The following is a 17,032-nucleotide window of genomic DNA, read 5'->3' on the forward strand; positions in this document are numbered from 1 at the left end:
CGGGTGTGGTGGCACACGCCTTTAGTCCCAGCACTTGGGAGGCAGAGGTAGGAGGATCACCATGAGTTCGAGGCCACCCTGAGACTCCATAATGAATTCCAGATCAGCCTGAACTAGAGTGAGACACTACCTCGAAACACCAAAAATAGAGTCATATTGAAAGGCTTGACTTGGTTTTGCTGAATTATTTCTTGCCACTAGCCAAATATATTTTCTTACTAAAGAATTAAAATTTACTATAAAAACTAATCTGCTGAAATAGGTCAGTTAATGTTAAACCGCTAACACATCCCCTGAGAGCCAATTCTTCCACGTACACATCCCCTTCGAGTCAGCAGAAATAAGGTGCCAAGCACCCAAAGCTCGCCACGAGGTGAGCCCTCACCATCCAGCCGTTTGCTGAACACTCTGACATCCCCATCCCCAGTCAGAGGGGTGGGTAAGAGGTACTCTGTGCATTTAACATAAAATACACTCCAAACCTCAACGAAGAGGAAAGGGAATCTCGTGACAGTGAAAAACAAAATAGGTTATAGCTTTTTCTGCCTTAAGTCTGGGAGAATAGCTAAAAGATTTTACACCAATTTAACTGCCCACCAGTTACTGGCATCTGCCCTGCAAAACCCGCTACATGTATACTTTATCAACAAAGGGACCCAGAGAGCACGGCGGGGTGAAAAACACCAAGACGTACATACATCACCGTCGCTGGGGCCAGGAAGCGATTCTGCTGCCCAGCCTGCACCCACACCCACACCCACAGGCCGGAGCCCGGAGACGGCAAAGGCGCTCTCTCACCAGATGAAGTGTGCGGTAGATAGACTCCCCGGCCCTGTCATTGTTCTCCATCCTGGACTTGCGCTTGATTTTCCACAGTGCAGACATCCTGAGAAACGTATTCTCATGGTAATTCCTCCCAGCACCTCATGGGTTCAGCAGCGGGGAATCAGAAGTTTCTCTGAATGCCTCCCGGCTCAGCGGCTGGAGTCGCAGAAAGCATCCTCTTGCCAGGACATCCCACGCTGGCTCTCGCCCGTGACTGCATCTCCAGGCAGAAAGGACGGCGACTACAACCCCCAGGTCAGCACCTGCTTCCCGTTGCGCACCCTGGGAGGCTGAATCTTGGAGAAGAACCCGGGCTTTGATTTCACCTGGCTCCACAACAAAAGTTCCAGAAAGCAGGGAGCCAAAGCAGGCAAGACAGCAAAGCGCCGCCCAGCACCTCGCTGGGATGCTTGCAGCTCGGCCCTACAGTGGGCAGGATCAGCTGATCGGCGGCCAGCATCCTCCGGGGCACGGGGGCATTCAACCTGCCCGGCCCGGGCAACTTTGCAGCTCTCTTCACTGTGCCAGGGCGGGGCACCACAACAGTGTACACTGTCACATTTTTTTACACTAATGCGTGACTACATAAAAAACAGACACATCCCAGGCAAGAACAATGAGGATTTAAAAAAAAAAAAAAGAGAGAGAGAGAGAGAGATGGCTATGAATGGAAATGTCCTAAAAATGACCCTAATATATTTTTAAATGGACAACAAAGTCGCAGCTGCCAGGGGAAATGCTGTGTGCAACGCGGGGCTTCACTGACCTTCTCTCATTAGCATTCCATTCTGCTGCCACGGGAGACAAGTCGCCAGGGTGAGGAGCCTTCCTGAGGTTGTCACCACAGTCACCAGAGGAAGGAGGTGGCTGACAAAGGGAAAGACAGCTAGACTGCCCCTGCCCAGTGACAGCCCCACCCCCGTGGCTGTGACATTCCTCAGCCACCACCGCTGAACAAGCAACAATTACCCACTTTCTCAACTCCCAAAGGCCACGGTGCAGCAAAACTGTCATTTAAAAAGGCAAGAAGCAGAGACCTCTATTCCTGCTCTTTTAGAAAAAGCCACCAAGATATAAAACAACACAAAGTCAACAGATTCCCATGTCCATCCAGAATATAAACTGACTACTTATTTCTACTTATTTTACCAGGTACACTTCTAACACCTGATGAACGAGGGCATTCTGACAAGACCCAATCATCCCTCCAGGTTAAAGCGGTGTATGGTTCCAAAGTCAATTTCCACACTGATGCAGGCAGTGCAACAAAATGATTTAAACCTTAATCAGAAGATACCCAGGAAGAAAAACGGTTAAATGATTCATGGCTGTGTATCTAATTGGCCTCTACCACCCTTAATAAATTAATTCCTTCTTTCATGAAGCCTTGTATTTCATGGCACCAGAGGGCAGCAATCTGGCTAGCAGGTAGTTTAAACACAGCCATCAGTAACACAAGGCCCGGAGCCAAACTGGGTTTTCCTGCTACTTTTGACACCCCAGAGCAAGTTACTTAACTTCTCTGTGCCAGCCAGTCACCTTTGTTAAGACAGGAATATAAGGATATCTTTCTCAGTTATGTTGTGGAGATGAGTTAAGATGAGTCTGTGGCCATACTGAGACAGTTTAGGGGTGACAGGTCCCTGAAAGTAAAAGCAAGGAATATCATTGAGTCCATAAGAGGTCATCTAGTGGGTTTGTTTTCCTTATCTCTTTCTGCCCAAAACCTTGCCAGAGGAGGTAAATAAGAGCCTTTGGTCTTATCTCTTCCTTCCTCAGAAGAGAAAGGAAATGTTGGGCCATTAAGGCACTTGTCTACAGAGCCAAAGGACCTAGGTTTGATTCCCTAGTATCCACATCAAGCCAAATGCATAAGGTGGCACATGCATCTGGAGCTTGTAAGAAGAAAAAGAAAGAAAGAAAAAAGGAAGAGAAGGAAATGTTGAGGGATTATGCCCTTCCTGAGACACAGGTGACATACGGACACCTGACAGTCAGTTTAGCCCTCTATCCAATAGATTCCCATAAAAGACCCCAATCGGGTTTCACGTTTCTGGAAATCCTTCTTCTACTGTACAGGTGCTCTGCATTCCTCTTGCTTTCCTTCCCTTATGCTCTATAATAAAATCTTTCTAAACTTGATCCTTTGCTCTGTGGGTTTCATTCATTTGAAATTCATAAGACAGGAACACAGAAGGCCACAGACTCCGTGGAAACTGCTGTGACCGTGGCCATCTGGCACCTTAGCTCCAGAGTCCTTACCCACCCAAGAGCCAAGGAAGGTTCCTGCGTTCTTAAAGTCACTCCAAAATTTCCACGTCAATACCGCCCTGAATATACCAAGTCACATCTGAAGATGAGTTAATATGGAATAATATACATACACAAAACATGAAATCAGCATGACTTTGCATACAAATGATATAAAGTAGGACCCCATTACCAAGATCCGCTAGTACAATCTGAAATGTTTGCTTCCAAAAGTCTTAAGCAATAAATTTAATTCATTGAGAGTTGTTTTTTTTTTTTAATTTTGAATTACTGGGTTTATTTAGGGAGAAATCCTAATTTGTGAGGTTTATTTAGGGGAAATTGATATGTAGGAAAATGTGGAGCAGCTCCACATGCATATGTGGAGGACTAGACACAGAAGCTCCTTCAAATAACAGACCAGAGAGGATTAAGAAATAGCAAAGAAGGGTCTGGACAGATGGCAGTTAAGGAGCCTACCTCTGAAGCCTAAGGACCCAGGTTCAATCCCCAGGACCCATATAAGCCATATGCACATAGTGGGGCATGCACCCGGAGTTTGTTTTTAGAAGCCTGGAGTGCCTGTTCTCTCTCTCTCTCCCTCTTTCTCTCACTCAAATAAATCAAAATATTATTTAAAACAATAAATAGTGAAGGACTCAGGGATCAAAGAAAAACCATGCATATAATTAACAAGATAAGGTACCCCAAAACATGACAGGCAGAAGGCACGGAGTCAACAGAGTACGCTCCCCTTCCTAGCCAGGCTGGGAGTGACAGACTCTCGCAGGTGCTCCGGCCAGGTCACAGGGCAAAAGGAGAGCGAGGAGAGCTATTTTTATTGAGTAACTGGGGCTGCATGGCAATTAATTTCTGTTATGGTTTGAACATGAAATATCTCCCCATAGGATCATGTGACTGAGCACTTGGTCCCCAGGTGGAAGCACTGTTTAGGAAAGCACAGAACCTTTGAGAAGTTAAGGTCTAGCCGGTGGAAAGTTACAGATCAGCTCCAGTTTGGGTCTCTGATTCCTCATCTACCAAGATATGCCCCAACCCACTGCTACTGTGCCTTCCCTGCATCATGACTGGCTGTCTCCTGAAACTGTGGGCTAAAACAAATCCTGTCTCCCTTTGAATGTATTGGTCAGGTATTTTGTCACAGGGACAGGAAAAGTACCTAACAATTTCAAATGAAGAAGATGGTCTGATTTGAACTGCAATTCAGGACTACTCAGGGTACAGCGTTTCAAAGTTCTCCCGACATGCAACCTGGTAAGATGAAAGATGGTCCTATGGTTTGGATGCAGTTTTACTAGATGACCTAAGACATGCTCAGATCATTACCCTCATTTGCTATGAATAATTCTGAGGAAATTCTCTTTTTTTCAGAAAGTCCACTGTGACATCTCTACAGGAAATTCAGGAAGACCCCCGTACTCTGACACCTGATCCTTGGCTCCCGGTGAGCCACAGGCCCTGTTCTATGGAGAATCCACCCCACACACGAGGTAGCCACTGAAGTCCTGGGGCCTCTTCCTTCCTCCACCACCAGAGCCTTCTGTTATAAGAGACCTTTGAGTAGTAGCTCATGACTCACTCTACTTAAAATGAAACAAAAAATCTCCCTCAAAATTCATAAGGGGGGCTGGAGAGATGGCTTAGCGGTTAAGCGCTTGCCTGTGACAGCCTAAGGACCCCGGTTCGAGGCTCGGTTCCCCAGGTCCCACGTTAGCCAGATGCACAAGGGGGCGCACGCGTCTGGAGTTCGTTTGCAGAGGCTGGAAGCCCTGGCGTGCCCATTCTCTCTCTCTCCCTCTATCTGTCTTTCTCTCTGTGTCTGTCACTCTCAAATAAATAAATAAAAAATTTAAAAAAAAATTCATAAGGGGATGAAAACAGTTAGGTTAAAAAGGAATTCAACTTAAAAAGTACCTTAAGCGTGTCTTAGGTGAAGGCAATGTGTTGGTTTTCCTAAATCCAATTAGAAATTAAAAGTACTCCTTTTTAAGGCTGGGGTAGAGCTCAGTGGCACAACACTTGCTTACCTGGCATGTGTCAGGCCCTGGATTTGATACTACAGACCAGGGGAAAAAAGTAGGCATCACAGCCGGGCATGGTGGCGCACACCTTTAATCCCAGCACTCAGGAGGCAGAGGTAGGAGGATCACCGTGAGTTCAAGGCCACCCTGAGCCTACATAGTGAATTCCAGGTCAGCCTAGGCCAGAGTTAGACCCTACCTCAAAAAAAAAAAAAAAGGCATCAGTATAGAAATACCTTTTTTCTTGAGGGTGACAGACCCCTCCACACTGCCCCACAAATGTGGGTAAAAGCAATGTGAGGCCCACACAAACGTTGCAGTTTTTGTTTTGCTATTTTGTCTATCAGTGAACCATGCATTTCCACTGGACAACTTTTAAATTAATAAGCAACCATATATTGCCTCTCACTAAGGAACAAAGATGGGTAAAAGAGAAAGAGAAGGACATTCAAACAAAAATGTCCTATAGAAATACATAAATATAGCTGGGCACAGTGGCACAGGCCCATGGTTCCAGCACCTGAGACAAGAGGACTTTGAGTTCCTGGGCTACATAGCAAGACTCTGCCTCAAAAATCCAAGTGGCACTGGGGAGATGACTCTACTGTTTAAAGGCGCCTGCTTGCAAAACCTACCAATGCAAGCTCAACTCCCCAGTGCCCACGTAAAGCCAGATACACAAAGTAGTACATGTGTTTGACGTTCATCTGCAGCAGCAAGAGGCCCTGGCACCTACCTGCATACATACATATTCATTCTCTCTCCCTCTCTCCCTCTCTCCCTCTCTCTCTCTCCATATATATGTGAAATCAAGGATTTAGACTGTAGCTTAATGGGAAAGCTCTTGCCTAGCAATGTACAATGCACACACACACACACACACACACACACACACACACACACACACACTGGAGGAAATATAAAAATGGAAGTTTGAGAGACATTTCATATCTGAATAGCATGTTTCCACTATCAATGTCCTTCCCTGTGGCTCTGTCATTTGGCATAGTCAATAATCCAGTTACAGTGAAAAAGCAAAAACCGCCCTGACTTTGCAGGTGAGAAAGTAAGGGGTTGTCTAAATATATGTGTTCTGCTACGTGAGGTCATTGGCACGTGTCAAGCACAGGAATGAGTGACAGGTAAGTAGAGGGGCCAACACAGATGCACCCCAGTGTTATCTGACAGGGTGACTAAAGTACAGAAGCAATGACAATCACACCCAGGTACTTTTTTTTGGGGGGGGGGGTGATATCTTTTGGATACAGGTGACACTGATTTTATACTGGGCTGGATTTTAGGCTGTTCTGAAGAACAGTCTATGTGAATTAATAAAGAACTCATTTCCCTCCCTTAAATGTAAAAGATGTGTACAAGGGCTGAAGTCAGATCGTTCCAGCGCGGCTCATTACTGAACCCCTACACAGCAGGGCAGCAGAGATGACGCCATCATACATGTTTGGGATGCTGCTTCATCTCCACAAATGAAGATGTCAGAAGGAAACAAGATGAAATTATGGCATTAACTGGGGAGCTCCAGCAGTGGCAGAAATTAAAAGAAAAAGTCTTCGTTCATTACAAGTGATTTCTGAGCTATATTCACACATACAGGTTTGTAACCAAGGCTGCAATTTCGATCTCATACCCAGCATTTAGCAACATCTCCAAAGTAAGAACACTTCCTCCCGTGGAGAGGCCATCTTGCCACATCCAGCTACAGAGGTGGCGTGTCGGCTGTGATCCTCCAGTGCTTAGGACATGGGATGTGCAAATGAAAATCTCTCACCTTGCTGCTGTGATCCGTCTCATCAGAGGATTCCAAGTCTGGTCCTTCGGTCTCTTCCAGAGCCGTCTCCACACCACTGCCTGGCTCACTGCAGATGTTGTGCCCTGCCATGGGGGAAACAGAAGAAAATGTGGATTGTCATGTGTACAAGTGCCAAGGCCACCCACATGATGGTGGCATGGAATCCAGCAAGGGGTATGTACATAAACTGTTGGCCTTCCAAGAGCAGGCCATAATCCCAATTAGCTCAATAAATGGCAATTTGGGGTCTGGGGAGATGGTTTAGCAATTAGCGTTTGCTTTCAAAGCCTGCTGGTTAGGCTCAATTCCCCAGCCACCCATGTAAGCTGAAAACTCAAAGTGGCACAAGCATCTGGCATTCCTCTGCAGTGGCAAGAGGTCCAGGCATGCACAGAAAACACACACACACACACACACACACACACACACACACACGCCCGCACATAATGAACAAATGCTGATTTTGGTTGTCAATGCTTCACGTTACATTTTTATAATTTATAACATATATTTGATAAAGCACAATTATATTAATGGTCCGAGTATTTGCCCTCACCATTCTTATGTGGAAATGCGAATCCTCTATGCCCATGGGGTATTATTTGGAGATGGAATCCCGGGAGATAAGTGAAGTGCAGACAGATTAGCTTATGTGGGGTGGTGGTTTGATTCAGCTGTCCCCCATAAACTTATGTGTTCTGAATGCTGGGTTCCTAGCTGATGGCAATTTGGGAATTGTATCCTCCTGGAGGTGGTGTATTGCTGGGGGAAGGCTTGTGGGTATTATAGCCAGCTTCCTCTTGCCAGTGTTTGGCACACTGTCCTGCTGCTGTTGTCCATCTGATGTTAGACAGGGGGTGATGTCCACCCTCTGCTCATGCCATCATTTTTCCTGTCATCATGGAGCTTCCCGATGAGTCTGTAAACCAAAATAACCCCCCCCCCCACACACACACATAAGCTGCTCTTGGTCAGATGTTTTCTGCCAGCAATGCAAACCTGAAGATCTGGGGTGGTGTGGCAAGAGTTACTAAGAAGAGACTATTACTGACTCTGTCCCCAGCTTGTGAACCCTCCCCAGGGAACTCTGAGAGAACCAGCACCCAGACAGGACACCTTTCAGCCTTCACAGAGAAGTGACTGTTGACCACACCACTCACCTTATGGCATGTCGTCGTAGCAATCCAAGCTAAGATAATAACGTATGTAAATTTATAACGTGAGAGTATGAATTTTATGTTATCAGTTAATGTATGATCAGTAAATTCATTGATGTATTCATTCATTCATTGCTAGAATAACCATCTAGCCATACCAAGATAGAGTACAACCAAAAATGATTGGCCCACTTCCTTCAAAACCCGCAAGGGCGGTTTCTGTCAGGTCTGGCAAAGTGTAAAATCAACACCCACTTTTCCCACCATTGCCCACAAAAGTTCACATAACACTCTTCCTCTTCTAGTTAGTGACTTTCCACTATAGCCATTCCCTGCAGCGCACCCACCAGGGAAGACCACACAGGGTTGCTTTTCACTGGAGGGCACCGGAATTCCCTGGGGACCGAGTCAAATGTAGACTTCTACTCAACACACATGGAATTGGGCCTAATATTCCATATTTCTTACAATCCCTCAATGATACCAATGAACACTCAAATCCAGGACCCACACTTGGAAAAGAGAGACCCTTGAGCCATCCCCAACAGCATCTGAAAATGCGTGGACCAGAGCCGAGGGCCACTGTCACCCCACACCTCCCACTCCAGGATCCCCAACCCCAGAGCCTCCGGCTTTAACTGCAAAGCCACGGGGCAGAAAGCAGGTCTAGATCAGGACAACTTGGGGAGAGAGAAGGAGAAAGCGAGGCAGGATTCTTCTCCCAGTTGATAACCGCAGACCCGAGATCAGGTGTGTCTGTGGCTCAGTTACACAATGTACTGCATCCGAGAAGCCCCGAGATGGAAAACCAGCTTAAAGATCCTTCTGGGTTTTCATTCCAAGGGCATGGGCATGTGGCGGGAATACCTCCAACCTAGTCTGAAGGGGGCACTGGCTCTTGATGGCATCACAGAATGGGCAGAGGGAGAACATGGTCAAGCAGGAAGCTATAACCCAGTGTCAGAAAACACAGAAGAGGCTAAAAGGTATGCCTCAGTGGCACAGCACCTGCCTGGCACACGAGAGGCGTTATGATCAATTCGCAGTACAGCAATAAGTATGTAACAAAGGACAGAAGGCCTCACCCTGTGAGCAGGAGAGAAGTAAACAAGTCCTGTATGTACAATTCCTAAGGAACAGTACCTCAGCTAGAGATGCACCCCGTCAAATAACTAGGCTGGTAAAAGAGACACTTGCAAAAAGAAAAGGACCACCTAAATTAGCCACTGCAAATAAGTGGTCAACAGGTAACAATATAAATCAAAGAAAAAGAAAGAGGACTGGAAGATCTATCTGCAGATGAGCTTTCAAAAGTTTATATGGATGCATACAGAATTACATTTCCAGGCAAAGGATCACTCAAAGGTCTGGGAGGTAGCTCTGTGCTGAAACGCTTGCCTAGCAGATGTGAGGCCCTGGGTTCGCTCCCCCAGCATCCTCTAAATAATGTGCAAAAAGCCCAGTCAAGAAAAAAAGCTACAGTAAGAATGCTTGACAATTGAGGGATAAGAACATTACTTAACACAAACAGAATCTCAGTAAAAACCCTTTAAAAGATGTACGCCAAGGGGAAAACAACACAAGCCCAAGAAAATCTGGTATATAAGCAGAAATGATTAAAAGCTGATGTACACCTGGGCTGGACAGATGGCTTACTGGTTAAGTCACTTGCCTGCAAAGCCTAAGGAACCATGTTCTACTCTCCAGGTCCCACATAAGCCAGATGCACAAGGTGACACAGACGTCTGGAGTCCGATCGCAGTGGCTAAGGCCCTGGCACACCCATTCTCTCCCTCTCTCTCTCTCTCTCAAAGGTGTGTGCCACAATGCCCAGGAAAAAAAATTAAAAATAAAGTTGATGTCCACATAGGTAAGACTTAAAATATAAAACAATAATTTACCCTCCACTCCCCAAAAGGCATTTCGAAGTAAAAAGTTTATCGTGGATGCAACTAGAATTGCAGTGAGGGGCATTACAGCTAATGCACTTCAGGGTAATTTTATGCTTCAAGAAGGAAGTAGAAAGAGTAATTGCTTCTTGTGAGGTTAAGAACCATGTCCAAATTTTAAGAGCAAGCACTAATGGAGGAGGTACAGATTACAGAAGTTGAAAGCAACATTTTAAAACACAATCCAAGAAAGGGAAGGAGAAAGGGGCATGAGAGGCTACCAAAGTAAGATCACAGAAACAGGTTGAATACAAGGATCTTCGAAGTGAGTATAAATAAACTAAACTTGAAATAGACCAAACCATAAAGTCACAAAATAATGAACAGATGAAAGAACAAATTAAAGATGGCTCTACTAAAAAAGAAATACAATAGATTTAAAAGACGGGATACAAAAGATGTAAAGCATCTAGATTATTAAGCTTGATCCATAAGTGTATTTCAAACCCTATTCCCAAGAATTATGAATATGCATGTTTTCCCAAGGACTGGCAGCTTATTAAATGGCCCATCTATTCAGGCACAATATTGTAACTTAGTAAACAGAATCTCTACTCCTATAGACTACACTGGTGCCATTGGTGGTGTTTTTTTGTTTGTTTTGCTTTATTTTGTTTTTGTGCAAAAGAGCAAAAAGTCATTAACACCAGAGAGGGCAAAGAGAAGAGACAGGGAGGGGAGGGGAGAGAAGGTGTAACAGACAGCTTCAGGCTCTGTGAGATGAACTTCCAGACCAGGCACAGTTAGGGAGGAAGGGATTTATTGAAGCTTACAGATGCAGGGGAAGTTCCATAATGGCAGAAGAAGCTGGCCTGCCTTCACAGGCCCAAGCAGAGAGAGAGAAGTACAAGCCTAAAGGTCAAAAGCCACAGCACACTTCAGGAACTGGGGCTAGGCACACTTTGCATATCTTTAGATTGAAATCAGAAACCCCCACCACACCTTAAGATCACCCAGTGACATTGCCTCCAGCCAGGTAGCCAGCAGATGCAAACTACAAACAAACAACAGTATATATTGATTGGGGGCCATCTATTCTATTCAAACCACCACAGAAGGGAAGGGAAGAGAAAAGAACAAAAACAAGATTGGGGTACTTTCCCTAACAGACTGCAAAACATATGATAAAGTTAGAGAAAATGCAACAGACAGCTCAAGGCAGCCCCAGCCCTAGATAGGCACGGGTGACACACAGCAGATGCAACTGCAGGCCGGGAAAGCAATGGAACATTTGACACATGTCACTAGCTAGAACAGAGGGTAGCCTGCATGGAAAAAAAAAAATGTAACAATGCATTCAAACTTACCCCATTCACAAAAATCACTACCTGGTAGGCATATGCTAGAATGTAAATAGTCAGTTATAACTGTCTTAGGAGAAAATGCACCGGGCAAATACGGTTAATAATGTATTTTATAGTTCAAAGTGGTTTAGAGAGAGAAAATGCTAAATGTTTTGAGGCACTGGATTTGCTAATTACTCTAACTTTATTATTATGCACTGTATGTATGTATCAAAACATCACAGTATAACCAATAAACATGTACAGTTATCAAGTGTCAATTAAAAACAAAACTAAAACTAAAAGAAAATACAGAAGACGGTGTCTGTTACTTCACAGGAAAGAGATTGCCTAAACAGGGTCTAAAAGTACAAATCCTGCAAGAATAAAAATCACATTTTATTGAACTTGAATACTTTTTTAAAAGCACTTTCATTATGTATTTGCAGAAAGACAGAGAGACACAAACACAGAAAGAGAACACACTGGGGCCTCTTGCCTCTGCAAATGAACTCCAGATACATGTGCCACTTTATGCATCCGGCTTTGTGTGGGTACTGGGGAACTGAGCCCAGGCCGCCAGGCTTTGTCAGTGAGTGCTCTTAAGAGCCGAGCCATCTCTAACGGCCCATCGAATACTTTTGAGTCACTGAAGGTAACATACATGTAAAAATCTAGTTATAGACTAAGAAAAGTTATCTTCAATGCATATAAACTTGCAAAATATCATCAGAAGTATAAGCCAACACATTAGCAACTCTGAGGATGGACTATCTGATTCTAAAGCACATACTCTTTACCACACCACCTCGCTTCTGACTGGGAGAAAAACTACTGAGATGAGGTCTGGTTAAGAGGTTCAGTTGAGAGAATGCTTGCCTGCGTGAAAAAAAAGGGCACAGTGGTGCATGCCTTCCATCCCAGCACTAGAGAGGTAGAGGCAGGAGGATCAGAAGTTCAAGGTCAGCCATAGCTATCTAGGAAGCTTAAGGCTAACCAGGGCTATGTGAGACTCTGTCTCACATACAGACATATAACACAGCATAACACATACATGCAAACTTAATAAAATGGGAGAGAGCCAGGGCACAGGGCAGTACAGTGTGCAGCAGACAGCGCACAGGGGCAACAGGACCGATCTCTCCCACCCTTGAAGCACAGCCTCTGTGTCTGCCTGCCACGCCACTTGTGGCTTGCTTTGACCAACAGAGTACAAGATTAAGTGACAGTTCCAGCCAGGGCCCTGGTAACTAGTCTTTCCCAATATACAAAGAAATCTTAAGCCACCACCTTGAAGACGAGACACATCAAGGAGAAGAGGCTCAGCTCCCCAGCCATCCACACGTGAGAGTCACATCAACCACGCAGCCCCAGTCCAGCCACCAGGAGCCCCAGCCACGTGGATGACGACGCTATGAAAGAAATCAACCAGCCGCTGAGACCGGCCCCCGCTTCCAGGCCACAGGCAAGGGGCAACCAAGACTTGGTTGTCACGGTATGTCCCACAGCAAGCACTACGTGGTTAAGGGGATGTAGTGGCCAAAGAGAGCGCAAGAGGCAGTTAAGAGAGAAGCCCACTTCAAGAAAGCTGAGGGGAAACAGCTTGGCGGGAGGACATTCAAGGACCCAGTCAGGTCCTTCTCTGGACACCCTAGCTGAGCTACGGCCCAGTAAATACTTTTGAGTCATTGAAGGTAACATACATGTAAAAAGCTAGTTATAGACTAAGAAAAGTTACCTTCAACGCATATAAACTTGCAAAATATCGTCAAGTGTATAAGCCAACACATTAACAACTCTGAGGATGGACTATCTGATTCTAAAGCACATACTCTTTACCTATTGCACCGCAGACTCGCTTCTGACTGGGAGAAAAACTACTGAGATGAGGTCTGGTTAAGGGGTTCAGTTGAGTAAGCACAATGATTGAGATGGGGAGGGGATACGATGGAGAATGGAACTCCAAAGGGGAAAGTGTGTGCGGGGGGGGGGGGGGAGCGGGGGGGAGGGTATTACCATGGGATATTTTTTTATAATCATGGAAAATGTTAATAAAAATTATAAATAAATAAATAAAGATAAAAACAGAAAAAGAAAAAAAAGAGGCTCAGTTGAGAGAATGCCTGCCTACGTGAAAAAGGGGACGGTGGTGCATGCCTTCCCTCCCAGCACTTGCGGAACCTCCATACACGCTCTTGCAACTTTCTATTTCAGCTTCGCCTTCCTCTGAGGCTCAACTCAGACATCGCCAGGAAACACCACCCCAGCCGGCAGCTGTGCTTACGATCCCAGACACAGAGCTGAAGATAGGGCATGGAGGGGCCAGAGCAGGCCCGGCCATCTGTACCCCATCCTTACGCGCCTGGCCCGCTGTCCACAGACGAGGAAAGAACCTACTGGCTATTTCCAAAGCCGCTGCAAATCAAATCGCTGTTCCGAGCAGGGGAGATCATCGCTTTAAACGGCTTCCATATCAGAACCATGGTTTTGTGCTTGAAAAGCCTCTGCGGCTCATCCGGCCCACACCCCGGGAGCAGCACAGTCAGCACCGCTGAGATCCGCGGCCGCCCAAACGCTGCCTCAGGCTAGCGGCTCCTTCACGCCTTGTGCGGTTAAAGATTGGATCCCACTGAAGACACTCAACTGGAATTCAGGTACTGGGCTATGGTTCATTTTTTTTTTCCAGTCATGGTACAGTTATGTAATTCTGAGAATTCCACACAGACTCATAATATCCATGAGCTCAGAATGGCCACCTCACCAAACAAAACAAAAATCAAAACAAAAAAAATTATAAAACAAAACTACTGTTTTATTTTATATACTACAACTCTAGGGGTGGGGGGGCCCAGGCCTGGCACGCCAGCCCTCAGGAGGTTGAAGTGTGAGAATGGCAAGTCCGAGGCCAGTGGGGGATACACAAGACCCTGTATCAAAAATACATAAATGCCATGAAAGAAAGCGGGGAGGGGAACCCATAAACTTGATAAACAAATAACTTCCCAGTCAAGTTTCATAAACTCTCAAGGCCTTTATTTGCTGCATATGTAGAGAGAGAGACTAAATCCAGAGCTGGGGAGGCAGCTCAGCTGATGAAGTGCTTCCTTTGCAGGCATGAGGACCTCAATCCACTCCCCAGCGCCCCTGAGAAAATGTTGGGCGTGGAGGAGTAAACCTGTGATCCCAGCTCTGGGGAGGGTGAGACAGGCGGATCCCTGAAGCTCACTCGCTAACCAGCGTAGGCTAATTGGTGAGCTCCAGACCAATGGGAGAGCCTGCATCAAAAGCGGTGGATGGTGTTCCTCAGGGCAACACTCAAGGTTATCTTTTGGATTCCATGTAAATGTACACACATGTACAAGTGCGCCTCCTACCACACACATTCACACACACATATGTACATTAAAAAATAAAACAACTCAGCCGGGCGTGGTGGCGCACGCCTTTAATCCCGGCACTCGGGAGGCAGAGGTAGGAGGATCGCCGAGAGTTCGAAGCCACCCTGAGAATACATAGTGAATTCCAGTTCAGCCTGAGCTAGAGTGAGACCCTACCTTAGAAAACCAAAAAAAAAAAAAAAAAATCCTCAAGGCACTTGCTTGCAAAGCCTGATGGCCTGGGTTCTATTCTCCAGTATCCATGTAAGGCCAGAAGTATTAAGTGGGGCACGCGTCTGGAGTTTGTTTGCAGTGGCAGGAGGCCCTGGTGCTACCATACTCACTCTATTTGCCTTTTTCTCTCTGTCTCTCTCTCTCTCACACACACACATAAATAGATAAATAAATAAATAAAATATTAAAAACAAAATAAAAGTAAGAAAAAAAACACCTAAAATCAGAAGTTGTAGTGGCCTGCCTTTAATCCCAGAGCTTGAGAGGCAGAGACCAGCCTGGGATTACACAGTGAGTTCCAAGACAGCCTGAACTATACTGAGACCCTACCTTGAAAAAAACATTAAAAACACCTAGGGCTAGAGAGATAGCTTAACAGTTAAGGCGCTTGCCTTCAAAGCCAAAGAACCCAGGTTTGATTCCCCAGAACCCACATAAGCCAGGTGCACAAGGTGGCGCATGTGTCTGGAGTTCATTTACAGGGGCTGAAGGCCCTGGTGCATTCTCTTTCTGTGTGTCTCTGTCTCTTTCTCTCTCTCTGCCCCTCTCTCTTTCTCTCACAAACAAATAGTTTTTTAGCTGGCGTGGTGGCTCACGCCTTTAATCCCAGCACTCGGGAGGCAGAGGTAGGAGGATCGCCGAGAGTTCGAGGCCACCCTGAGACTCCATAGTGAATTCCAGGTCAGCCTGAGCTAGAGTGAGACCCTACCTTGGAAAACAAAAAACTATATATATATATATATATATATATATATATATATATATATGTATATATATATATATATATGTATATGTGTATATATATATATATATATATATTTTAAGTTAAAAAAAATAAAAAACTAAAGCAGAGGTAGGAGGATTGCTGTGAGTTCAAGGCTACCCTGAGACTATATAGTGAATTCCGGGACAGCCTGGGCTAGAGTGAGGGCCCACATAAAAAAAACCTAACTAAAAGCCACAAAAGGAAACTTAGAGCTAATTGATCTGACAACTTGTTCTGAAAGTTAAATAGGGGCTAGAGAGATGACTCAATGGCTGAAGGAGTCACTTGCAAAGCCTGCCAACCCAGATTCAATTCCCCAGTACCCACGTGGAGCCATATGCACAGAGTGGCGTCTGGTTCATTTGCAGTGGCAGAGGGCCCTGATGCACCCATTCTCATTCTCTCTCTGCTTGCAAATAAATAATAAACAAAGTTATTTAAGAGTCAAACAGAAAGTACATTAATGATCTTTTAAAACAAACAAACAAAAAAATGGAAGCCCTCAGCCTGTGAAGCTGCATTATCTTCCAGGCCCTGGATCCGACAGACGCCGTCAATCAACGCCCACTGGAACTCAAAAGGAGGCATGTGGCTCTCCCCTCACTCCAGCAGGCCATACAGAGACAGACCATGTGCTCAGTGACAAAAAGCATGGCAGTCACACAGTTTACAAGGCCCACATGGCTGTGAATTCTATCCACAAACAAACAGGGGACCATGTGTTTGGGTATCTGTGAGACTTCAGAGAATCTGCAACTCTAGACCAGATTTGTTTGCAGGGAGAGAGAGCTGTGAAGGTCCTCTCTCCTCACTGCCCCTCCCTGCCTGACTTCCATCACCACGGACCTCACAGGGAAAACCAGAGCCTTCCAGTTCCGGTGCTGCCTAGGCACGAACAGCGTCCACACCCAGTCCTCCTCTGAATCAAGGTGCCTCGGATTTCCACGGCGATCACACAGCCCTTCCTGTTAAACAGAATCTGCTTCCTGCAGGAGGCACATCTGCAGCCCCCCCCCCCTTCCTCTTCGCAGAGGACAGATGTGTTGGAGGCCCATCAAAGGGGTTCACTTTCCAATTGTGAAGCAGGCCCCGAGGTCTGTAATGTGGCTGGCCTACTCAGCTTCCTGCAGTTCAAACACAAGAATACCTGCTTCTTCTAGTGAGAAGAAACGTCAAGTCCCCTGGTGTTTTATTGCTAAACTGTGAGCTCCTCAGTAAGATGAACCGGGGCACCTACGTGTTTCCAGTCAGGCGAGTGGAATTTTAGGGGAGGTACGTCAGAGTGGCATTATTACAGCATAGAATGAATGCCAGCCCTAACAGCAACTCTTAAAAACAGAGA

The 17,032-nt window shown here is 45.7% G+C and overlaps 1 protein-coding gene across 4 annotated transcripts in view; it reads right to left on the bottom strand.

Annotated features, from left to right (window-relative positions):
* Tiam1 (TIAM Rac1 associated GEF 1) overlaps positions 1-17,032 on the bottom strand; it is a 304,202-nt gene that overhangs the window by 40,972 nt on the left and 246,198 nt on the right. For 3 of the 4 annotated variants that reach the window (XM_004654435.2, XM_045150639.1, XM_045150640.1), the window contains exon 16: positions 6,904-7,007. In XM_004654435.2, the coding sequence (XP_004654492.2) occupies positions 6,904-7,007 (104 nt within the window). Of the gene's footprint in view, positions 1-798; positions 1,365-6,903; positions 7,008-17,032 lie in introns of those variants that run through there. The other variant, XM_004654438.2, reaches the window with a different exon arrangement.

Source organism: Jaculus jaculus, chromosome 5 (genome assembly GCF_020740685.1).
Source record: "Jaculus jaculus isolate mJacJac1 chromosome 5, mJacJac1.mat.Y.cur, whole genome shotgun sequence".
Taxonomy (NCBI): Eukaryota; Metazoa; Chordata; class Mammalia; order Rodentia; family Dipodidae; genus Jaculus; species Jaculus jaculus.